Source organism: Globicephala melas, chromosome 19, assembly GCF_963455315.2.
Source record: "Globicephala melas chromosome 19, mGloMel1.2, whole genome shotgun sequence".
NCBI classification, from domain to species: Eukaryota; Metazoa; Chordata; class Mammalia; order Artiodactyla; family Delphinidae; genus Globicephala; species Globicephala melas.
Window position 1 is genome coordinate 58348107 of NC_083332.1, and position 25888 is coordinate 58373994.

Here is a 25888-nt window from a genome sequence, read left to right on the forward strand (position 1 = left end):
AGTAACTGGACATCCTGCACTTTTTTTCTTTTTTTCTTTTTTTTTTTTTGCTTATTCTGGCGGCCCTATTAGGAACCCCCTCCCCTACCGTGTTCTTGGAGCTGCTGGAGGATGAGGACATCCCTGCCCTCTGTTGTCCCTGTTCATCACCCCATTGCTTAGGTTCACTTATGCTTCCCGGGTGCCAGGCCCTGAACTCGGGGCTCCGAGTCCCTGGTTTCCTGTTACCTCACGGCAGCTTATGGAATCCCTGCTGTTATAACCCCCACTTTGCAGAGGGGGAAATCGAGGCACGGGGAGGTTTGGGGCAAATATGTTGCAGAAATAAATGTTTGCATGAACCCTTTAAAGAGGGAAGCGAGCATTGGGGTCTAACTCAGTAAGTGTTTGAGGTGAACCAGAGCTGGATGGGATGCAGAGGGAGCCGGGCTCTGCTCAGAGGAGACGGTTCACCCCCAGGTGCCATGTGGTCGCTTGCTCTGCTGTGAGCTCACAGCTCATCTTTCAGCGATGCTGTTTCCCTCTGTGGTTCCCTTGGAAGCCTCCGCCAGGTAGCATCAGCCCTGGACTGTCTTGCTTGGTGAAAATGCCCTAAGAAGTTCATATGTTCCAGACTCTTTCCTCGGGTCTCGGGAAGACCCCACTCACCATCACCAGTGTGGGTCTGTCCTCTGTGAGCAAACGATCCTTCAGGGGTCACAAAGGAGGCACAGAAGGTCACATATTATATGATTCTATTCATATGAAGTATGTAGAATTGGTAAATCTGTGGAGGCCGACGGCAGATTGGAGGTTGCCAGGAGCTGGGTGTGTGTGTGACTGATGATGGTACAAGGCCTCCTTTTGGGGTGACGGCAATGTCTTACCACTAGGTAGATGGGGTGATTGCACGACACTGAGAATGTTCTGAATCGCCCTGAATTGTTCACTCCAAGATGGGTCATTTTATGTTATGTGAATTTCACCTTAGTGAAAAAGAACTTTGTGGAAAAAAAAAGGGGGGCTTCCCTGGTGGCGCAGTGGTTGAGAGTCCGCCTGCCGATGCAGGGGACACGGGTTCGTGCCCCGGTCCGGGAAGATCCCACATGCTGTGGAGCGGCTGGGCCCGTGAGCCGTGGCCGCTGAGCCTGCGCGTCCGGGGCCTGTGCTCCAGAACGGGAGGGGCCACAACAGTGAGAGGCCTGCGTACCGCAAAAAAAAAAAGACACAAAGGAGAAAGGAGGGGTGGTGCCCCCCAAATCAGGCTGGACAGGAAGGGAGAATCAGGGGTGCCCCAGAGGGTGCCTGACCTGAGTCAGGATGGGCCAGTCTTTACAGAAGGAAAACGCCGCGATTCAAACCCGGCAGAATCCACAAAGCACATGTCCTTAAGGGGTAGAGGGGGCCACACGAGAGCACCCACGTGCCAGTGGGAACAGGGACCACATTGCAGTCCCATCTGAGGGCTGTGCTTTCTGAGAATGGCAACCCTGCAGTAAGGCGGGGTGAGCCCCTGCGGATGCCCTGTCCTAGCAGCCTGGGAACACAGGAGGGTCCTGGGACCCCGGCTGAAGTGGGTTGGGAAGTGGATGGGCGTTAACAAAGGAGAGACAGCAAGTGTAGACGGCTTCTTCCCAAGCTCGATCGTGGGCAAGGAGAGGAGTGAGTGTGTGGTCTCCAGCGTGAAGCCCAGAACGGAGGTTAGAGGTACGGGGAAAACCACACGGAAATGCGGCAGAGGGATTGGAGACCCGCAGGGGTGGGGCAGAGGTCTGAGACCTGATGCAGTTGGGGCCCAGGAGCGAGTTGGGGACACAGGTCAAGGTTTTGGAGGGAGTTCAAGTCTAAGTGGCTTTTTATTTTTTAAAGAAGGAATATTTTCTTTTTTTAATTTAATTTATTTATTTTTGGCTGCGTTTTGTCTTCATTGCTGCACGCGGGCTTTCTCTAGTTGTAGCGAGCAGGGGCTACTCTTTGTTGCGGTGCGCGGGCTTCTCATTGCGGTAGTTTCTCGTTGCAGAGCACAGGCTCTAGGCGCGCGGGCTTCAGTAGTTGTGGCTCGCGGGCTCTAGAGCACAAGCTCAGTAGTTGTGGCACACGGGCTTAGTTGCTCCGCGGCATGTGGAATCTTCCCGGACCAGGGCTCAAACCCATGTCCCCTGCATTGGCAGGCAGATTCTTAACCACTGCGCCACCAGGGAAGTCCCCAAGTGGCTTTTAAATTTTTTTTTGAAAGATAAAATTTATTGAGGTGACATTCACATAACATAAAATTCCCCACGTTAAAGTGACCAATTCAGTGGCACCAAGTGCATCCCTAATGTCATGTGACCCCTGCTTCTAGCGGAACCCCCAGTGGAGGGCTCCAAACATTTTGGTCACCCCTAAAAGAAAGGTCACACCCAGAGCAGCTGCTCTCCAGTCATCCCCCTGCCGCCGGCACCTGGCAGCCATGCATCTACTTTCTGTCTCCGTGGATTTACCTGTTCTGATCATCCCCTAAAAACAGAATCACGTGATATGTGGCTTTTGTGTTCGGCTTCCTTCACTCAACGTGAAATTTTCGAGGTTCATCCGTGTTGGAGGGTTGTCGTCATTCCCTAGGGCTCCTGAGACAAAGCGCTCTAAATTATGGTGGCTTCAAACAACAGAAATTTATTCTCTCACGGTTCTGGAGGCCAGACGTCCCAGATGACGGTGTTGGCAGGGCCTGGCTGTCTCTAATGGCTGTAGTGGAGAACCTGTGCCATGCCATTCTCTTAGCTTCCGGTCCTGCTGGCGATCCCTGATGTCCTGGGCTTGCAGAGGCATTGCTCCTTGCTCTGTCTTCACATCGTCTTCCCGCCATGTGGGTCTGTCCCTGTGTCCAGAGCACTCCTTATGAGAACATCAGGCATATTCGATTAGGGCCCACGCTAGTGACGTCATTCTCACTTGGTTACCTCTGTAAAGACCCTATTTCTAAATGAGGTCGCATTCTGACGTTCTGGGGGTTATAACTTGAAGGTAGCTTCTTTTTCATTCCAGATTTTTTTTTTTAAGATTTGTTTATTATTTATTTTATTATTTTTGGCTGCGTCGATCTTAGTTGCAGCACGCAGGATCTTCGTTGAGCCGTGTGGGATCTTGTGTTGCGGTGTGCAGCCTCTGCGTTGTGGTGTGTGGGCTTCTCTGTAGTTGCGCCATGCGGGTTTTCTCTCTCTAGTTGTGGCGCGCAGGCTCCAGGGTGCATGGGCTCTGTAGCTGTGGTGTGTGGGCTCCAGAACACGTGGGCTCTGTAGTTTGGGGCAACAAGCTCTCTGGTTGAGGCGCGAGAGCTCAGTAGTTGTGGCACACGGGCTTAGTTGCCCCGAGGCGTGTGGGATCTTAGTTCCTGGACCAGGGATCGAACCCGCGTCCCCTGCATTGTAAGGCCGATTCTTTACCACTGGACCACCAAGGAAGTCCCTCCTTCCAGATTTATTGAGATATAATTGACATACAGCACTAAGTTTAAGGTGTACAGCAGAATGATTTGACCTACACATATCGTGAAATGATTATCACAGTAAGTTTAGCGAACATCCATCTCATATTTTTTCCTTGTGATGAGAACTCTTAGGACTTACCCTCTTAACAACTTTTGTACATAACATACGGCACTGTTAGTTATATTTATCATTTCGTACATTATATGCCTAGTACTTATTTATCTTATAACTAGAAATTTGAACCTTTTGACCACCTTCATCCAATTCACCCTCCCCACCTCTGGTAACCATAAATCTGATGTCTTTTTCTATGAGATCAAATGTTGTTTTTTGAAGTTTAATTGACCTATGACACTATGTTAGTTCCTGGTGTACAACATAGTGATTCAGTATTTCTGTATATTTCAAAATGATCACCAGGATGTCTAGTGACAATCTGTCACCATACGAAGATATTACTTAATAACTGCATGTGTCCCTCTCACACTGTCGATTTCATACCTGCGACACGTTTATTTTGCAGTTTGTAAAATTTGTACGTCTTAATCTCCCTCACCTATTTCTCTCCTCCCACCACCCCTCTTCCCTCTGACAACCACTTGTTTGTTTTCAGCGTCTGTAACTCTGTTTCTGTTTTGTGATGTTTGTTCATTTGTTTTTTAGAGTCCACATATAAGTGATATCCTACAGTATTTGTCTTTCTCTGTCTGACTTACGTCACTGAGCGTGATACTCTCTAGGTCCATCCATGCTGTTGCAAATGGCAAGGTTTCTTTCTTTTTTATGGTTGAGTAATATTCCATCGTGTGTGTGTGAGTGTGTGTTTACATATATATATATATACACACACACACATATATATACACTGCATCTTCTTTATCTCTTCATCTATTACTGGGCACTTAGGTTGCTTCCATATCAAGGTATCTTTTTTGAAAAGACACAGTTCAACCCAGAGCATAGCATCCATCAGCACTTCATTCCTTTCTGAGGCTGAATAATATTCCATTGTGTGGAGAGAGCACATCTCGTTCATCCCTCATCCGTTGATGGGCCTTTGAGCTGCTGTGAACGTCCACGAACGTGTAGTTATTTGAGTCCCTGTTTTCTGTTCTCTTGTTCACATACCTGGGAGTGTGTCAATGACTTTCACTCAGAGAACACAGTTGGAGGCCAGGTACCCTCCCACTTTGGGCTCAGACTCTGTCGCCACAGTCATGGTCACAGTACACAGCTGGAATGTGGACCCTCCCCCTCCAGGCAGCCTTTCCTGGCCCCTCCCCTTACACACCCAAGCCTCTTTCAGCCACTTGGCTGGTTCCCAGGGACATGCGCTCGGACAAACTGGGAGTTCCTGAGAAATGGTGGGAACTCCTGCTAATCGTGACCCACAAAGGCAGAGGGAGTGGATTCCTTTGATCCTTTTTTTTTTTTCTTGTGGATTTTGTGTGTGTGTGGTAAAATGTACATAACATTTACCATCTTAACTGTTTTTAAGTGCATGGTCCAGAGGCATTAAGTACATTCACGTGGTCCTCCAATCATCACTACCGTCCGTCTCCAGAACTTTTTCAACTTCTCCCACTGAAACTCTGTCCCCATTAAACACTAACTCCCGGGACTTCCCTGGCGGTCCAGTGGTGAGGACTTGGCGCTTTCACCACCGTGGCCCAGATTCAGTCCCTGGTCAGGGAACTGAGATCCCGCAAGCTGAGCGACGTGGCCAAAAACAAAACAAAACAAACAAACAAAAAACCCACTAATTCCTCCCCAGCTGCTGGTAACCACCATTCTACCTCCTGTCTCTATGAATTTCTCTATGGTGGGTACCACACATAAGTGGTATCATAACAGTATTTGTCCTTTTGTAACTGGAGTATTTCACTTAGCATAATGTCCTCCAGCTTCATCCATGATGTGGTAGGTGTCAGAATTCCCTTCCTTTTTCAGGTTGAATAATATTCCATTGTGTGGCTAGACCACACCTTGCTTTTACCCATTTATCTCTTGATGGATTTTTTTTTCCTGAAACATTTATATTAACATATTTCTATACAGATAACCCAAAGAAAGTTTAGTATTAGTTTTTTTGTTTTTTTTTAAGTTTTATTTCATTTAACTTTTTATACAGCAGGTTCTTATTAGTCATCCATTTTAGACATATCAGTGTATACATGTCAATCCCAACCGCCCAATTCATCCCACCACCACCACCACCCGCCCGCCGCTTCCCCCTTGGTGTCCATTCCTTTGTTCTCTAGATCTGTGTCTCAATTTCTGCCCTACAAACTGGTTCATCTGTACCATTTTTCTAGATTTCACATACTTGCATTAATATACGATATTTGTTTTTCTCTTTCTGACTTACTTCACTCTGTATGACAGTCTCTAGATCCATCCACGTCTCAACAAATGACCCAATTTCGTTCCTTTTTATAGCTGAGTAATATTCCATTGTATATATGTACCACAACTTCTTTATCCATTCGTCTGTCGATGGGCATTTAGGTTGTTTCCATGACCTGGCTATTGTAAATAGTGCTGCAATGAACATTGGGGTGCATGCGTGTTTTTGAATTACGGTTTTCTTTGGGTATATGCCCAGTAGTGGGATTGCTGGATCATATGGTGATTCTATTTTTAGTTTTTTAAGGAACCTCCATACTGTTCTCCATAGTGGCTGTATCAATTTACATTCCCACCAGCAGTGCAGGAGGGTTCCCTTTTCTCCACACCCTCTCTAGCATTTGTTGTTTGTAGACTTTATTTTTTATTTTTTATTTTTTTAGCGGTGCACAGGCCTCTCACTGCTGTGGCCTCTCCCATTGCAGAGCACAGTCTCCGGACGTGCAGGCTCAGCGGCCATGGCTCACGGGCCCAGCCATTCCACGGCATGTGGGATCTTCCCGGACCGGGGCACGAACCCGTGTCCCCTGCATCAGCAGGCAGACTCTCAACCACTGCGCCACCAGGGAAGCCCTGTTTGTAGATTTTCTGATGATGCCCATTCTAACTGGTGTGAGGTGATACCTCATTGTAGTTTTGATTTGCATTTCTCTAATAATTAGTGATGTTGAGCAGCTTTTCATGTGCCTCTTGGCCATCTGTGTGTCTTCTTTGGAGAAATGTCTATTTAGGTCTTCTGCCTATTTTTGGATTGCATTGTTGGTTTCTTTAATATTGAGCTGCATGAGCTGTTTATATATATTGGAGATTAATCCTTTGTCCGTTGATTCGTTTGCAAATATTTTCTCCCATTCTGAGGGTTGTCTTTTCATCTTGTTTATGGTTTCCTTTGCTGTACAAAAGCTTTGAAGTTTCATTAGGTCCCATTTGTTTATTTTTGTTTTTATTTCCATTTCTCTAGGAGGTGGATCAAAAAAGATCTTGCTGTGATTTATGTCAAAGAGTGTTCTTCCTATGTTTTCCTCTAAGAGTTTTATAGTGTTCAGTCTTACATTTAGGTCTCTAATCCATTTTGAGGTTTTTTTGTTTGTTTGTTTGTTTTTGCGGTATGTGGGCCTCTCACATTTGTGGCCTCTGCCTTTGCGGAGCACAGGCTCCAGATGCGAAGGCTCAGCGGCCATGGCTCACGGGCCCAGCTGCTCGGCGGCATGTGGGATCTTCCCGGACCGGGGCACAAACCCATGTCCCCTGCATTGGCAGGCGGACTCTCAACCACTGCGCCACCAGAGAAGCCCCATTTTGAGTTTATTTTTGTGTACAGTGTTAGGGAATGTTCTAATTTCATTCTTTCACGTGTAGCTGTCCAGTTTTCCCAGCACCACTTATTGAAGAGACTGTCTTTTCTCCATTGTATATCCCTGCCTCCTTTGTCATAGATTAGTTGACCATAGGTGCGTGGGTTTATCTCTGGGTTTTCTATCTTGTTCCATTGATCTATGTTTCTGTTTTTGTGCCAGTACCATATTGTCTGGATTACTGTAGCTCTGTAGTATAGTCTGAAGTCAGGGAGTCTGGTTCCTCCAGCTCCGTTTTTTTCCCTTAAGACTGCTTTGGCTATTTGGGGTCTTTTGTGTCTCCATACAAATTTTAAGATTTTTTGTTCTAGTTCTGTAAAAAATGTCATTAGTAATTTGATAGGGATTGCATTGAATCTGTAGATTGCTTTGGGTAGTATAGTCGTTTTCACAATATTGATTCTTCCAATCCAAGAACATGGTATATCTCTCCATCTGTTGGTATCATCTTTAATTTCTTTCATCAGTGTCTTATAGTTTTCTGCATACAGGGCTTTTGTCTCCCTAGGTAGGTTTATTCCTAGGTATTTTATTCTTTTTGTTGCAGTGGTACATGGGAGTGTTTCCTTAATTTCTCTTTCAGATTTTTCATCATTAGTGTACAGGAATGCAAGAGATTTCTGTACATTAATTTTGTATCCTGCTACTTTACCAAATTCACTGATTAGCTCTAGTAGTTTTCTGGTAGCATCTTTAGGATTCTCTATGTCTGGTATCATGTCATCTGCAAAGAGTGACAGTTTTACTTCTTCTTTTCCAATTTGTATTCCTTTTATTTCTTTTTCTTCTCTGATTGCCGTGGCTAGGACTTCCAAAACAATGTTGAATAATAGTGGTGAGAGTGGACATCCTTGTCGTGTTCCTGATCTTAGAGGAAATGGTTTCAGGTTTTCACCATTGAGAGTAATGTTTGCTGTGGGTTTGTCGTATATGGCCTTTATTATGTTGAGATAGGTTCCCTCTATGCCCACTTTCTGGAGAGTTTTTATCATATATGGTGTTGAATTTTGTCAAAAGCTTTTTCTGCATCTATTGAGATGATCATATGGTTTTTCTTCTTCAGTTTGTTAGTATGTTTTATCACATTGATTGATTTGTGTATATTGAAGAATCCTTGCATCTCTGGGATAAACCCCACTTGATCATGGTGTATGATCCTTTTAATGTGTTGTTGGGTTCTGTTTGCTAGTGTTTTGTTGAGGATTTTGGCATCTATATTCATTAGTGATATTGGTCTGCAATTTTCTGTTTTTGTAGTATCTTTGTCTGGTTTTGGTATCAGGGTGATGGTGGCCTCATAGAATGAGTTTGGGAGTGTTCCTTCCTCCGCAATTTTTTGGAAGAGTTTGAGAAGGAAAGGTGTTCGCTCTTCTCTATATGTTTGATAGAATTCGCCTGTGAAGCCATCTGGTCCTGGGCTTTTGTTTGTTGGAAGATTTTTTTTTTTTTTTTGTGGTACGTGGGCCTCTCACTGTTGCGGCCTCTCCCACTGCGGAGCACAGGCTACGGACGCACAGGCCTAGTGGCCATGGCTCACGGGCCCAGCCACTCCGCGGCATGTGGGATCCTCCCGGACCGGGGCACGAACCCGTGTCCCCTGCATCGGCAGGCGGACTCTCAACCACTGCGCCACCAGGGAAGCCCCTGTTGGAAGATTTTTAATCACCGTTTCAATTTCATTACTTGTGATTGGTCTGTTCATATTTTCTATTTCTTCCTGGTTCAGTCTTGGAAGGTTATACCTGTCTAAGAAATTTGTCCATTTCTTTCAGGTTGTCCATTTTATTGGCATAGAGTTGCTTGTAGTAGTCTCTTAGGATGCTTTGTATTTTTGCGGTGTCTTTTGTAACTCCTCCTTTTTCATTTCTAATTTTATTGATTTGAGTCCTCTCCCTCTTTTTCTTGATGAGTCTGGCTAATGGTTTATCAATTTTGTTTATCTTCTCAGAGAATCAGCTTTTAATTTCATTGATCTGTGCTATTGTTTTCTTTGTTTCTATTTCATTTATTTCTGCTCTGATCTTATGATTTCTTTCCTTCTAGTAACTTTGAGTTTTGTTTGTTCTTCTTTCTCTAGTTCCTTTAGGTGTAAGGTTAGATTGTTTATTTGAGATGTTTGTTGTTTCTTGAGGTAGGATTGTATAGCTATAAACTTCCCGCTTAGAACTGCTTTTGCTGCATCCCATAGGTTTTGGATCGTCGTGTTTTCATTGTCATTTGTCTCTAGGTATTTTCTGATTTCCTCTTTGATTTCTTCAGTGATCTCTTGGTTATTTAGTAACGTATTGTTTAGCCTCCATGTGTTTGTGTTTTTTACATTTTTCCCCTGTGATTCATTTCTAATCTCATAACGTTGTGGTCAGAAAAGATGCTTGATATGATTTCAGTTTTCTTAAATTTACTGAGGCTTGATTTGTGACCCAAGGTGTGACCTATCCTGGAGAATGTTTCATGCGCAATTGAGAAGAAAGTGTACTCTGCTGTTTTGGGATGGAATGTCCTATAAATATCAATTAAATCTATCTGGTCTGTTGTGTCATTTAAAGCTTGTGTTTCCTTATTTATTTTCATTTTGGATGATCTGTCCATTGGTGTAAGTGAGGTGTTAAAGTCCCCCACTATTATTGTGTTACTATCGATTTCCTCTTTTATAGCTGCTAGCAGTTGCCTTATATATTGAGGTGCTCCTGTGTTGGGTGCATATATATATTTATAATTGTTATACCTTCTTCCTGGATTGATCCCTTGATCATTATGTAGTGTCCTTCCTTGTCTCTTGTAACATTCTTTATTTTAAAGTCTATTTTATCTGATATGAGTATTGCTACTCCAGCTTTCTTTTGATTTCCATTTGCATGGAATATCTTTTTCCATCCCCTCACTTTCAGTCTGTATGTGTCCCTAGGTCTGAAGTGGGTCTCTTGTAGACAGCATATAGATGGGTCTTGTTTTGTATCCATTCAGCAAGCCTGTGTCTTTCGGTTGGAGTATTTAATCCATTCACATTTAAGGTAGTTATCGATATGTAGGTTCCTATTACCATTTTCTTAATTGTTTTGGGGTTGTTTTTGTAGGTGCTTGTCCTCTGTTGTGTTTCCCATTTAGAGACGTTCCTTTAGCATCTGTTGTAGAGCTGGTTTGGTGGTGCTGAATTCTCTTAGCTTTTGCTTGTCTGTAAAGCTTTGGATTTCTCCATCGAATCTGAATGAGATCCTTGCTGGGTAGACTAATCTTGGTTGTAGGTTCTTCCCTTTCATCACTTTAAGTATATCATGCCACTCCCTTCTGGATTGTAGAGTTTCTGCTGAGAAATCAGCTGTTAACCTTATGGGTGTTCCTTTGTATGTTATTTGTCGTTTCTCCCTTGCTGCTTTCAGTAATTTTTCTTTGTCTTTAATTTTTGATTTGATTACTGTGTGTCTCGGCGTGTTTCTCCTTTGGTTTATCCTGTATGAGACTCTCTGCGCTTCCTGGACTTGGGTGGCTATTTCCTTTCCCATGTTAGGGAAGTTTTCAACTATAATCTCTTCAAATATTTTCTCGGGTCCTTTCTCTCTCTCTTCTCCTTCTGGGACCCCTATAATGCGAATGTTGTTGTGTTTAATGTTGTCCCATAGGTCTCTTAGGCTGTCTTCGTTTCTTTTCATTCTTTTTTCTTTATTCTGTTCTGCAGCAGTGAATTCCAGCATTCTGTCTTCCAGGTGACTTATCCGTTCTTCCACCTCAGGTATTCTGCTATTGATTCCTTCTAGTGTAGTTTTCATTTCAGTTATTGTATTGTTCATCTCTGTTTGTTTGTTCTTTAATTCTTCTAGGTCTTTGTTAAACATCTCTTGCATCTCCTCGATCTTTGCCTCCATTCTTTTTCTGAGGTCCTGGTTCATCTTCACTATCATTATTCTGAATTCTTTTTCTGGAATGTTGCCTATCTCCACTTCATTTAGTTGTTTTTCTGGGGTTTTATCTTGTTCCTTCATCTGGTACATAGCCCTCTGCCTTTTCATCTTGTCTGTCTTTCTGTGAATGTGGTTTTTGTTCCACAGGCTGCAGGGTTGTAGTTCTTCTTGCTTCTGCTGTCTGCCCTCTGGTGAATGAGGCTATCTAAGAGGCTTGTGTAAGTTTCCTGATCTCTTTTCTTAAAAAAATTGAAATGTAGAGAAATTATTTGAGCCTAGCATCAAATGCAAATCAAAGGAGATTTTTAAAAAATAGAATTCACAATTTTTCTGCCTGTACTTTCAGTGTTGGTTAAAAACACACAGATTCGGGACTTCCCTGGTGGCGCAGTGGTTAAGAATCCGCCTGCCACTGTGGGGGACATGGATTCAAGCCCTGGTCCAGGAAGATCCCACATGCCACAGAGCAACTAAGCCCGTGCACCACAACTACTGAGCCTGCGCTCTAGAGCCCATGAGCCACAGCTACTGAGCCCACGTGCCACAACTACTGAGCCTGCGCACAGCACAACTACTGAAGCCCATGCTCTGCAACAAGGGAAGCCACCTCAACGAGAAGCCCGCGCACCGCAACGAAGAGTAGCCCCCGCTCTCTGCAGCTAGACAGAGCCCGCACACAACAAGGAAGACCCAACCCAGCCAAATATAAAATAAATTTTAAAAAATAAATAAAAGCACACAGATTCAAAAAAATGAATAAAAATTTAAAAATAAAATAAAACCACACAGATTTAAATATTTATGTATCTTCCAGAGCCACTTGTAGAAGCCTCGGCCTCTGAGAGAACATCAGGGAATATCATCTCCAAAGAGACAAAGTCCCAGAGAGAAGCTCCTCCAGTGCTGGGGTCACCACACCTCCTAAATCCCTCTGGTTCTTTAGGCTGCTGGTCGCTTGTGAAATATTTACTGAATGCACCTGCCACGTGCAAGGCACAATTACAGAGTTGGGTTTTCTTAAATCTTCAAAACTACCTGGGACAGATTATCATCCCTGGTTACGGGGCTGGTCAGTGACAGAGGGGGATTTGAACCCAGGTCTGTGTGATTCCAACCTCCGTGCCCCTTCTGTCGCTCTGGGCGTCTTCCTGCTCTTGAGTTGTCTGAACGTGGCTGAGCCACCCGAGTGATGTCACCGTCATTGTCATTCCAACCAAGTGTCGGAGGCCTGGTCCCTGAGACAGGTACCAGGCCAGCATTTAATCGGAGTTCATGGTGAGTCTGGACTGTGTCAAGCCCTGTACAGGCACACACTTGCTTGATTCCAAAAAAGCAGGATGAGGTAGCTAGCCATCATCATCCCCATTTTGCAGATGAGGAAATTATGATCAGAGAGGTCAACACTTGCCCGAGGTGACATGCTGGCCAGTGGAGCTGGACTGTCTCCTGGGCAGTGCTGACAATGAGGGTAAAATGAGGCTTGTGGCCGAGAGTGCGTATCCAGTCATCCACACCGTGGCGCTAAGTGCACGTGCACTTGGATTGGTGTCCTGAGCTCTGACTGACAGATGCTCGCGGAGCAGCCCCTGGGTACCAGGCCCTGGTCTTGCCTTCTGGAGGGGCTGCGTCATGAGCAGATGGAGGCATCCGAGTGATAATCACTTGCTGGTCATGTTGCAAATGAAAGTTGTATAAGTGCCGTCAAGGAGACCTCCAGGGTGCCGAGAGGGTAGAGCGGGTAACTCGGCTGGGTGCCGAGAGGGTAGAGCGGGGAACTCAGCTGGTCTGGGAAGACATCAGGACAGGACCACCACCTATTTCTTTCTTCAAAAAAATGTTTTATTTAATATTTATTAAATATTTGTTATTTTAAATGTTTATTTATTTGGCTGTGCTGGGTCTTAGTTGCGGCACACAGGATCTTCCTTGCCGTGTGCGGGATCTTTTAGTTGCGGTATGTGAACTCTTAGTTGCAGCACGCGGGATCTAGTTCCCTGACCGGGGATCGAACCCGGGCCCCCTGCATTGGGAGCGTGGAGTCTTAACCACTGGACCGCCAGGGAAGTCCCCCATCATCTATTTCTAAAGCAGGTCTTCTCGCCCTCAGCTGGATGGACGTTTCTTTTCCAGGTCATTCCTTGTAGGATGCTTGGCAGCACAAGTGGCCTCTACACTAGATGCCAGTAGCACCCCTGACCCCCATTATGACAACCAAACATGTCTCCAGACAGTGGCAGAGTCCCCCAGGAGGCAAAACTGCCCTTGGTTGAGAACCCTGGATTTAAAGTTTGGTTTGGCAGTCGGGAGAGTGTACCATCTTCTGCAGGGGCACCGGAGCAGTCCACTCCTGGGGACACAGGACTCCTCCAGTGGGCAGTGGAATTTTTAGCTAGTATGCTGCTGCCCCACCTGAGGCCAGGAGAGCATGGAGGGTGGATGTGAGGCAGGGTCTGCTGCAGCCATATTGGAGACGGTTGGGTACTGCCCTGTAACTGGAGTCTATCCAGATGTTTCCAGCATGGGTGTGTGTGTGTGTGTGTGTGTGTGTGTGTGTGTGTGTGTGTGTGAGAGAGAGAGAGAGAGAGACAGACAGACAGACAGAAAGAGACAGAGAGCAGAAGGGAGAGGAGGGGGCAAGATTTATACCTTCAGGGTTGCTTGAGATGCTGCATAAAAAGTGAGTTGAGTGTGGTCATGCCAGACAGAAATGGTCAGCTGGAGAACACCAGGCAGGCAGGTCCTGTAACCCCAGGACTGTGTCCATCTGCAGTGTGATCAAGGATTGAGCACTTGATTTGGTACCACTGAACCAGGTCTTGAGAGCAGAAAAAACATCCTGTCTTGGCTGTGATGTGCATTTCTCTGGGAAGTGGATCTTGCACAGTGAAGAAAGTAAGCTTGACTTAAGCAGAGAGAGTCTGTCGAGTGATATGTGTAATAATCATTGGTTGCTTCCTGGTCACTGGCACGGTGAGAAGCACCCCCCGGAAGTGGGTGTGGTTAGCAGTGCATGTCTAAGCAAACAAGGCGTTTGGGAGATGGGGGCGGGGAATGGCAAGAAGTAACAGAGGAATTTACCGTCTCTGTTCCAGCTGAAGGAAGAGGTTAGCCAATGCCACTCCCCTTCCTCCTTCCCAGTGCCAGACTACCTGGTGGAAAAGGAAAAGATGATTATCATGTTCTAGGGGTAAGAATACTAGGAATAATTTTGCAAAAATACTCAGCGTTTTCCTAATTATGAGGTCTCCTCTGTGTTCCCGTGTCCTCCCACACCCTTCAGGTGTTTCAGGTGGCTTCTTCCCAGACCTGCTAGACACCCATACCTTGGCCAGGTTCCCCCCCTCTTCTTAGGTTATTGCAGACATCTCCTAGAACAGGCTGTGATATCGCCAGTCACCATCAGGGGGCACTCTCTGTAGTATGGGGCAAACGTCACAGAATTCCAGACGTTCAAGGTCCAGGGTTCTAAGCCTGTGCATTGTTGCCTTGTTCTGTCAGCTTTGTGAGTTCCGGTGCTTGCATCTGTAATAGCCAACAACTGGAAACAATCCATCAGCAGTAGAACAGATAAAGAAATTGTGCTGTAGTCATTTGGCGGTATATTATGCAGCCATGAAAATTAGCGAACCATCACTACACACATCATGCATGAATCTCACTGATAACCTTGAGTCAAAAGCATATATATTGCATGTTACCATTTACACAGAGTTCAAACCCCAGCAACACAAATCTCCTGGGGGCTGGTAATGTCTGTTTCTTGATATGGAAGCTGGTTATATGGGTCAGTTTGTGAAAATTCGAGCTGTACAGTTAAGATCTGCACACTTTCTCTTTGTATATTATACTTTAAAAAGACATATCAGTACAAAACCTGTGTGCCTAATAGCAATCCTGCTTTTTTTCACAGATTGACGGACAAAATGAGTTGAAAGCCATCGAGAAAGAGAAGACGGTGGTCGCTCTGCCCGCCAAGGAAGCAAGCAAATGCCACAGAGAGGATCTGGCCAAAGCATTTTATGTAAGAATTGAATTTGTATCTGATGCCAGGTGCGGTAGGGTTTTTAGATTAAGGAGAGAGCAGTACAAAGTCCTGAAAGTGGCTTTAGAATTCTGTGCTATAGTACCTTTTTATCATCACTGCTAGAAAATACTATTGCCGTTGAGCCATTCTGATTTCCACCAGGAGTGGCATCCACATTAATGGCAGTGGTACTAATCGTCAAGGCCCTTCCTAGCAGCCAGGATCCTCCCAGCTCTCTGTGTACCTGTTGATGGGAGACAGAGGATGTCTCAGGGGACCCACACGGTTCCACAGCAGCACAGCCAGAATTGAGTCCAGGTGTTTTGACATCAAAGCTCAAACTCTTCACCGTGTGCTGTGCACACCCTTCATCTTTTCTAATCCATGGTGTTTCCAGTGACCGAAAACAAATCTCACCAGTTTCTCCAGCGAATTTGAATTCCTGGCCAGTACAAGACAAAACCCAAACCAAAAAACCACTTCCGTTCCATGAGGCTCCCCTCTGAGGCTGAAGGACTTTGCTTGCTTTATGTTTTTAATTATCTTTACTTAGATAACTGAGCACACATGGGGGGTGTGTGTGTGTGTGTGTGTGTGTGTGTGTGTGTGTGTGTGTGTGTGTGTGTGTGTGTGTGTGTGTGTGTGTGTGTGTGTCCTCACCGCATTTTGCTTATCCATTCATGCATTTGTGGACACTGGGTTGCTTCCACCTCTGGCTGTTGTATGTTATGCTGCTATGAACATGGGTGGACAAATATCTCTCTGAGATGGCCTTCCAGTTCTCTGGGTATACACACCCAGAAATGCAATTGCTGGATTATATGGTGGTTCTATTTTTAATTTTTTTTTTTTTTTTTATGCGGTACGCGGGCCTCTCACTGCTGTGGCCTCTCCCGTTGCGGAGCACAGGCTCCGGACGCGCAGGCTCAGCGGCCATGGCTCACGGGCCTAGCCGCTCCGCGGCACGTGGGATCTTCCCGGACCGGGGCACGAACCCGTGTCCCCTGCATCGGCAGGCGGACTCTCAACCACTGCGCCACCAGGGAAGCCCTGTTTTTAATTTTTTGAGGTACTTCCATAACGTTTCCTACGGCAGCTGCACCATTTTACATTCCCAGGCCCACGCATTTTTCTAAAGATGAAACATAAGTGTTCCTGCATCTCCAGGTGTCCATACTACAGTTGCTCCTTGAAATGTAGGCCCAAGGCTGTCTTTTCTGCAGTATCTGGAGGGCAGAGTGCGGTCTAACTGACAAAGAATTGGACTCTGGGTTTCCTCCTGTCTCTGCCCCTCTTCACTCGGTGTCTTTGAACCGGTGCCCCCTCCTCTGTGGACAGCCCATTTTCCTTGATCATCATGGAAGCAGCTGCCTTCCAGAGTGGGTATCCTGTGACCTGGGCTTCTTAATCCTTACTGGCCCATCCTTCTCCCTCCAGGTGGATTTACAGAACGGACTGTCAGAGTTCTCGGTGACACAGCGCAGGCTGGTCCATGGCTGGAATGAGTTTGTCGCTGATAACACAGAACCCGTGTGGAAGAAATATCTCGATCAGGTAGGACTGTAGGTGTCATTCCGTGAATGAACTCGTGTATGCCTGGGGGATAGGAGTGGGGGACGGACATTCATTGTTTAAGTATGGATTGAGTGTGTCCGTGGACAAGTCCCAGGGTGTGGAGCAACTGTACTACAAAGTTAAACAAGGCTCTCCCCATTCAGGCTGCTCTTAGCCGGCAGGAGGGATCACTAACTACCCCAGCAACCATGGCCATGAATAGTAGTTGTTCCGTTCAGGGAGGGTTTACCATGTACCAGGCACATGCTGACTGAGTGAGTCCGCAAGCATCAACTTACTTAATCATCTTCCTAATCCCCACTTCGAGATGAGAAGGGTGAAGTACAGAGCAGTTGAACTATTTCCCGAGGCTGTGTAGGGTTGCCAGATTTAGCCAATAAAGTTACAGGATGCCCTGTTAACATTTGAATTTCACATACATAAAAAAAAAACTGTTCTTTTTTTTAATCTATGTCCCAAATGTTGCATGGGACCTACTTATACTTAAAAAAAAAAAGTTCCTTGTTTATCTGAAATTCACATTTAACTGGGTGACCTGTAGTTTATCTGGCAACCAGGGCCCAGAGTCACGCAGTAGGTAGCGGCACTGCTGGGAAGTGAAGCCAGACATCTGGTTGCAGAGCCCCAGCCCCCTTAGCCTCTGCCATTGGTGCTGAATGCGTGGTGCGTGAGTCAAACGCCTGGAAACCATTGGGAAGGGGGAAAAAATGGAAATAGACACGGCTGCAAATTCCCGTCTAGAAATCAGCCCCCCACCCCCCCCAGTACCAGCTCTGAAAGTTCCAGTTAACAGGCAGAACTTCCCATGAAGCCATGGGAACGTGAAGCCATGCAGATTGCCTCAGTGTCCCCTCTGGCCTTTTGCACCCTCTCCCAGCCCCGACACCTCCCTCTTAGCCTAACTCAGGGCTGCCCGGCTTCAGCTGCCTTCCCCTGGCTCACATTTAGGGCTCTCTCGATTGGTCAGTTCAGGGACCAATCACAGCCCTCCTTGCAGCATCCTCACCTTCCTTTCTCCTCCAGTTCCCATCCCGCTCATTGGTCGGTTCTCAGTGCCCTAGGGATGTCATTCATGGACGCATTTTGGCCCCAAAATAGGCTTCTAGGTATGCAGGTGGTTCTGGGCAACCCAGAAACTTCCTGGAATCCCAGTGTTGGGAAGAGGCAGCAGAGGCTCCTGGAAGGTGAAGTTCAGGGAAGGGGGCAGACATGCAGGCTGTGAGGGACATTCTCCCTTCTGGAGTGGGGCCTTGGTCAGTTCTGCCCTGGCTGCCCCTTCCACTAGGACCTGCTCACCTGGCCTCTACCTCACGCCAAGGGCTGTCCTCCAGCCAGGGCCTTTCCGGGAATGCAATCTCTTCAGTTTCTAAGAGCAGGAAACGTGCTTATTCTTCTTAACCTCATCAGTTCAGGAATCCATCTCAGGGAATCCTCGCGGGATTGGAAGGAAGCTCCCAATGGCCGTGTTTACCCGCCCTTGATGGGCACAGGAAGTCCACGTGCTCTCACTTATTAATTCTTTTTGTTCATTGAGCATCTGCTGCATGCCAGATGCTGTGATTCTCCTGTCTGTCACCTGCAGTGACAGGGAACTCAACCACTTCACGAGGCAGCCCTGCTTCTCCGTCTCAGGAGACTCACCATGAGGAATTCTACCTTAGCGTGACCCGAGATCCCTGTCCTGGAGTCATGAAGCGAAGGTAGAGGAGAGTCAGCCGGGTTCAGATCCCACTTCAGCCTTGGGACTGTTACTCCTCCTTGAGCCTCAATTGTCCCCATCTAGAAAATAGGCCTAATAAGTACCTCCTGTTCTGAGTTTTACAAAAGAAGAGGCTTAGCCCGTATTGAGTGCCTAGTAAAGCTTGCCCCAGGTCCCAATGTCTGCCGGTTAGCCCTGGTTTGATTTGAGCGTAGCTGTTAAGAGCACAGGTGTTGGAGTTGCCTGATCTCATTCAATCCTTGGCAATTCAGTTTCTTTCAGAGCCCCAGGTTGGTCATGTATCAAGCAGGACTCCTTAACAGTACCTGTGTCATGGGGCTGGGAGGAGCCTACGAAATGATGCAGGGAAAGCACTGAGCGCAGGGCGTGGCCTGGAGGAGGTGCTCGGGAAATGCTGGTTGTTGCGGTTGTTACTGTTCATTGTAATGAACGTCTCCCGTGTACCACCATTTCACCGCACAGTAAGGTTTCAACAGACCGCTTTCTGCCTGTCCCCCTTTACTTGTGGGCTTAGAAGGGGCCCCAAGAGCCAGAAGAGTCTGATTATCTGTGGCCAGGGCAGCCCTAGTGGCACGTGGTGGGATCTTCCCATTGGATCTGACACTTGTGTGCCGTGTCTCACGGTGACTCACCTGTCTTGCGTGGGAGAGGGCAGGTGCTTGGGATGGTCTCCTGGAGGGCAAGGAGGGAGGGAGGCTGATGGTATCAGTGTCAGTCTGGAGGGTTGCTCAGGTCCAGCCTCACGGGGAGGGGGTGAGATTATGGGCTTGGGATTAGAGTTCAGGGCGAGGCCAGCACCTGGTCCCAGCTCTCAGAGCATCCTGGCCGGGACTGTGGACCCATGAGCTAGCCCTGAGCCCATGGCTGGAGGGGTCCCTTGTGCAGAAACAGGCACCCTGCTCTCTGAGTCTTCACTGGGTACAGCCTGCAGGGAGGGAGGGAGCTGCCAGCCAGGGCCGGGAGAGGTGAGGGCAGGGATCCAGGCGGCGGCGCAGCAGTGACCTGGCCAGGAGGACGCGCCGCCGGGGCAGTACAGACCCACTGCTGATCCGCACCGTGCTGGGTGACCGGGGTCAGGAGCTCCAACCCCACCAAGCCTCCGATTCGCCCACCTAGCGATGGGCGTTGGCTGTTCGTTCATTCATTCTAGATAAACGCCTTTTGTGCTCCTGGCCAGGTCGAGGCACTGTGCATAGAGCAGTGGCCTAAACCGAGTTTCTGGTTTCAGGGAAACGGACACTCGGTGAGTGATACAGCACCCAGTGGGCGTGGCCTGAGGAGAGGAGTCAAGACAGGAGTGAGGACGTGCCAGTGGGGAGCCGGGTGGTCAGCAGGGGCATCTGACTGGTGTCTGGAGGGGGCGATGTCTGAGCAGAGACCCAGTGAAGTGAGGAGAGGAGCCGTGGTAGGGTCTGGATGAAGGATGCTGCAGGAGGGGGACGTGCAAAGGCCCTGAGGAGAGGCCTGGTGCATGTGGGGTAACCCGGCCTCGGAAGGTGGCCTGGAGAATGCAGGTGCATGACAGGTGTTCAGGGCGTATTTGTGCCCCCTCCCCGCTCACTTCTGTCCAACCGGGTGGGAAGTCTATGATGGGCTCGGGGCTGAAATAAAATCTTATTCTTAACTCCACTGAACTGAGGGGTTCTCCTTCCCTGTGCAAGGTTGAATAGCATCCCCTCAAAATTCACATCTATCTGGAACCTCAGTCTTATTTGGAAATAAGGTCTCTGCAGATGTGATTAGTGAGGATGAGGTCATACTGGGTTAGGGTGGGCCCCTATCCAGTGACTGGTGTCCTTAGAAGAGACTCAGACACACACAGAGGGGAGAAGGCCCTGTGACAGCAGAGGTGGAGTGATGTGTCTACAAGCCAAGGAGTGCCGGCAATACCAGGAACTGGAATAGTCAGGAAAGGTTCCTCCCCTAGGAGACCCCGGGGCCTCCAGAGAGAGCACGGCCCTGCCGACACCTTGATTCTGGACTTCCGGCCTCCAGAACTGTGAGAGAATAAGTGTCTTGTTTTAAGCCCCCCAGGTTGTCATTTATCACCACATCCCCAGGACACCAATATACTGTTAGCCGGCTTGCCCTTGTATCTGGCCCTTCATCCTCCCTGGACTTCCAAGGAAAGGGTGTGTCCCTCTCTGGGGTGGTGGTGTTTGGCCGTGGCTGTGAGCTCTGCTGGGCAGCTGTGAGTCTAGCCCAAGGACTCTCGGCAGCCCCTTCCCTCTGCAAACTGCCCCCAATCCCCTTACCCCCATCTCCGGTGCTTCCAGGTGCTCTCAGGACCAAAACTGGAACTTCTCTGACCAAAACCTTTTATTAGGGAAAATTGCAAAAAGATACATTAGGAGGGAGGATAAGATAATAAACCCCATGTATCCAGCATCTAGTTTCACTAATTGTCAACCCGTTTTGCCCCATTTTTTATCCCCCTTTTTCCTCGGCAGCATTTTAAAGCAAATTCTAGATACTGAATCATTTTACCATCTATACTTTGATGTGTATCTCTGCCCTGGAGGACATTGTTCTTTCTCTCTCTCTCTCTCTCTTTTATTTTTTATTTATTTATTTATTTTTGGCCGCCCTGTGCGGCACGCAGGATCCTAGCTCCCCAACCGGGGATCGAACCCGTGCCCCCTGCAGTGGAAGCTCAGAGTCCCAACCACTGGACCACCAGGGAAGACTGTCTTTTTTTGTTGTTTTTTTTTAAACCATAACAACAATACTGTTATCCCACTAAGACCATGAGCACTTCTTTCACATCATCCAGTGCCTGGTTCAGAGCTGGTTTTCCCCACATGCCTCAAAGGCACCTCTTCACAGTTGATTTGTTAGTGCCCTTTAAATCGAATCCCTTTTCCTAATCTGTGGACTCATGCCCATGGAATAGCTTATAAGATCCGTAAAATGGATGGATAGTTTATTTACATGTTGAAGACATCGCTCTTGGGAAGAAGCCTGTAGCTAATTGAATAAGGTCCATCTCAGGAACTTTGATGCAGGTTTCAAGTTTTTGTGGGAAGCTCTTTCGCGGGTCTCCCGGGGTTGACTCCCACCCGTGTGTCTCAGACCGGAGCACCGGGGCTCCCAGGCAAGCTGGCTTTGAGGTGTGGTTCTCTCTGAAGGTGTGGTGACCCCCCCCACCCCAGCCCAGCCCAGCCCAGCCCTGGCAAGGATCGATGGGAAAGCTTCCCTGAGGGCCAGCTATTGGATCAAGAGCCCTGATAAGAGGGACCGTTTTCTGGAGCTCAGGCAGCCACGATTCCTCCCTTTGACCAGTGTTTATCCAGTGCCTTTTGGAATCAGTCTTGGTCCTTCTGGCTCCCGTGTACTGAGCATCTACTGTGTGCCACCCACTGGGCAGGTCACTCTATCCTCCTTATGCCCTTTAGTCCTCCCATCAGCCGAGAGAGGCTGGAGAAGTCAGAGGCTCGCTCGAAATCTGTCAATGAGCTCATGGTGGAGACAGCTGGAATTCTATCAGATTCCTGAGCTCTCGCCTGCCTCCCCATGTGCTCAGATCCCCTTCTAGGTCCTGGAGGGATTGGGGACCCCAGGATGGGCATGGCCTGTATGCTTAGGAAGATTACATTCTAGCAGAGAATAGAGACAAATAATTTGATACAGACGCAGAAAAATTGTAGCTAAGAAGGTGAAATACATTCGAGTTGCCCAGTCTTGAGGATTCACAATAGATGCGGTGGCTAACACCGGGTGGCCCGTGAGCTGACCGCAAAGTGCCCTGTCCCTCATTCAGAGGAGTTAAAGCACAGCAGTTCTGGGGTGAGAGGCATTAAATCCCTTCATGTACCACACTGGCATGATGCTGATGTGCTTCTTTCTGTCAGCAGTACGAATCACACATCTGATCACATTTCCCTTTTTGCCTTTGCTGCTGGGAAGCTCAGAGCCAAAGGTACAGCCCCAATTTAAACAACCATGATTTGCTTATTGATATTTTGACTCCCACCCCGATCCTGATCTTTGGTCTACTCTCTCCGATCCTGTCTTTATATGTTTGTGTTTATGCTTCCTTTCACTTGTCTGTAACCATTGAAATGTATGTGTGAAATGAGACAGATACAGTAGTCCCCCCTTACCTGTGGAGGGTACATGCCAAGACCCCAAAGGATGGCTGAAACAGTTGATAGTACCAAACCCTATATATACTATGTTTTTTCCTGTACATACATATCTATGATACAGTTTAATTAATAAATTAGGCACAGCAAGAGATTAACAGCAGTAATAATAAAATAGAACCATTATAACAATATACTGTAATCAAAGCCGTGTGAATTAATCTCTCTCTCTCTCAAAATATCTCATTGTACTGTACTCACCTTTCTTTTCCTTGTGATGATGTGAGACGGTACAATGCCTACATGAAGAGCTGAAGTGACGGGAGTGACGCAGGCATTGTGACATAGAAGGAAGCTTATCTGCTTCATGTCATCCTGGATCATTGAGCCACGAGGGTGTCAGCGGTTGGATGCCAGGAGCAGGGGATGTGTTTGGTTAGGGATCCCAGGCAGGATGGAATGGGATAGCACAGACTTCATTATGCTACGCAGAATGGCACAGAATTTTAAACTTATGAATTATGTATTTCTGGAATTTTCCATGTAATAGCTTTGGACCACAGTTGACCGCAGGTCACTGAGACTGTGGAAAGCAAAACCACCGATAAGAGAAGACCACTGTACATAAAATCATAAAGTAAAAATCCTTTGGGAAGTTTCTGGAACACGTTTTCTCAGGAGGGACATCTCTGGAGCTCCCAGAGGCAGTTACAAGAGTGAGTCGTTGTGATTGGGACACACAGGATTGCAGCCCTGGTGTGGTGAGAGGGGACCCCTTGGCCATGCTGGGCCAGGGCTGGCATCCCACCAGAGGGGAGGATTCTGACCTGAGCATCGTGGAGATGTGGCAAAGCAAGACCAAGAACTCAAAGGCAGGGCCGGGGCTGGCGTCTTGACAGGGACAGTGTCAGGATGACCCCAGGAAGTCGATGTCAGTGAAACTGCAGTGGTGGGTCTTCAGGTGGTGGAGAACCATCGGGTGGCGGTGGTCCTCGTCTCCCAGCCCGCGCATCACTGTAGGGTTGGCCTGGAAGCGGGCTGTGAGTGAAGAGCTCACGCTGCTACACGGGAGAAAGCCCAGTCTCTGATCTCTGTGAGCCCAGAAAAGATCCCCCTGCCCTGTGTTCATTTTTCAGTTTAAGAACCCCCTGATCCTACTGCTTCTGGCCTCTGCCTTGGTGAGCGTCCTCACGAAGGAGTACGAGGATGCCATCAGCATCGCCATGGTGAGTGCACCCCGTGGGGGGCAGTGCCCCATCCCAGACCCGGCTGCCAAGGGGCTTGCTGAGTCTGTGCTTGTCTTTGTTATGCAAGGAAAAAAGAGTTTGACTGTAGATTTTTTTAGAAAAAGAAAACACAACAGAAAGGACAGGAAATCCACATCCTTCTCTACCCCCAAATAGGGCGTCCTGGTTCCTTGGCCATCGCTCTCTTGGCGGTTACGCTGGTGGCTTCTGGTTCTTTGCCGTCAGGAACAATGTTGTAATGCACTCCTCCCCTGTGACCCGTGGGTGGAATTGCCGGATCCTGGCTGTGTGCGCAGTACAAAGAATAATTGCTCGGGGACTTCCCCGGCGGTCCACTGGTTAAGACTCTGCGCTTCCGCCGCAGGGGACGTGGGTTCGATCCCTGGTCAGGGAACTAGGATCCCACATCCTGTGTGGTGCGTCCAAAAAAACAAAAACAAAACAAAACAAGAATCATCGTTCGTAATCATTACACAGAGAGAACCGTTGGGCACCTTTAAAAAAAATGTTTTTTTTAATTTTAAAAATCATCCGTTTTAAAGTGAATAATTCAGGGACATTAACTCCATTCACAGTGTTGTGCCACCACCACCTCTGTCTAGTTCCAAAATGTTTTCCTCACCCTAAAAGAGATCCCGTACCCATTACACAGATGCTCTCCTCCCCCGCCCCCCCCCCCGCCAACCAGCCCCTTGAAACCACCATCGCTTTCTGTCCCCACGGATTTACCTGTTCTGGGTAGTTCCTATAAATGGACTCATACAGTACGTGACCTTCTAAATGTGGCTCTGAACATATTCTGATGACTTTTGTTCCTGCCTCCTTCTATCTGTCAAGTGCCGTCTTTTAAAATACAAAAACAGACTCCTTCCTACAAAAACAGACTCCTTCCGTGCCGTGGAATTCGATGCTTCTGTTCGAAAGCCTGAGGCTAGGTCCGCATCTTCTGATGTGGACTGATGTTTATTAGCTGCTGTTGAGATATAAACGATTACCTCTGTACTAGCTGATCCTGTGTTGTACGTGTATCTATGCTGAAAAATCTAGAAGGATAACCCCCAGATGTGAACCTCTAGGTGGCAGAATTGGAGGTGCTTTTCTGGCTCGTCTGTTTTCTAAATTTCTGCACAGTGTTCTTATTTTGCAAGAAAAAAGGAAATAATATTTTGCAGGACGATGCCCCCTCCTTGCCTCCCCCGGGCTCGTTCGTCTGCTCGTTGGGCAGCTGGGTGTTAACGTCCCTCCCGTTTGCCCCCTAGGCCGTGCTAATGGTGGTCACCGTCGCCTTCATCCAGGTGTGTAATGTGTGTCCTGAAGTCCTGGGCGGGGTCGCCCGGGCTGATGGGAGCTCCGTGGAGGCCTCCCTCTTAAACACCACGTTTCACATGCTTCCTACCAGGAGTACAGGTCAGAGAAATCTCTGGAAGAGCTGACCAAGCTGGTGCCTCCCGAATGTAACTGGTAAGTCAGAGACCCGCCCTGGGACTTTTTGGTTCCTCAGAGGAGCCAGGGGGCTGGTGAGTTTGACAAAAAGCTTGGCAATATTTATATCCTTTGTAATGTGATATGGGAGAAGCATGTCTCACTGGGGGTTGGGAAACCTGGTCTCTCTGCCCCGCCGGCCGATTGCTACATGTCTTTGGGTGAGTCGTTCAACCTCTCTGGGCCTCCCCTGTCACTGGTGTCGAATCAGGGTGCCCAGCCTGGGGGCCACGGGTGACGGGAGTGGCTTTGGGGAGAGGGTGGCCCACAAAACCTGTGATGAAGTGTGCAAAAACGTGTGCATTTTTCCTAGGGAGGCATTCGGAATTTTCACTGGATTCTCAAAGGGGGGCTCGGAAGAGGCTGAGAGGCGGGGCTTGAAGGAGCTGAGGCATCAGAACTCTGGCTGAAGCGGGTGGACAGCTCAGTAATGAACTCCGGTCATTTGCTCAGCTGCCCGCCAGCCTCTTTCCTGCCCAGACATTCCTGCTTTGCCATTTGGTTATCACACAGCCCTCCCCAGAGACATTTAAAAAGGAAAAAAGAAAGACGAAAATGTCTCCCCATTCCTCCTGGGCCTGTCTGCTTAGCGCAGTGCTGCGCCATAGGACTTTCTGGAATGTTCTGTCATGTGTGCTGCCTGGGACGC

At 47.7% G+C, this 25888-nt stretch overlaps 1 protein-coding gene across 2 annotated transcripts in view; it reads left to right on the forward strand.

Annotated features, from left to right (window-relative positions):
- Positions 1–25888, forward strand: part of ATP2C2 (ATPase secretory pathway Ca2+ transporting 2) — a 75695-nt gene that overhangs the window by 14844 nt on the left and 34963 nt on the right. For both annotated transcript variants that reach the window (XM_030863178.2, XM_030863177.2), the window contains exons 2-6: positions 15017–15127; positions 16568–16684; positions 23647–23736; positions 25017–25052; positions 25157–25218. In XM_030863178.2, the coding sequence (XP_030719038.2) occupies positions 15017–15127; positions 16568–16684; positions 23647–23736; positions 25017–25052; positions 25157–25218 (416 nt within the window). The remainder of the gene's footprint in view (positions 1–15016; positions 15128–16567; positions 16685–23646; positions 23737–25016; positions 25053–25156; positions 25219–25888) is intronic.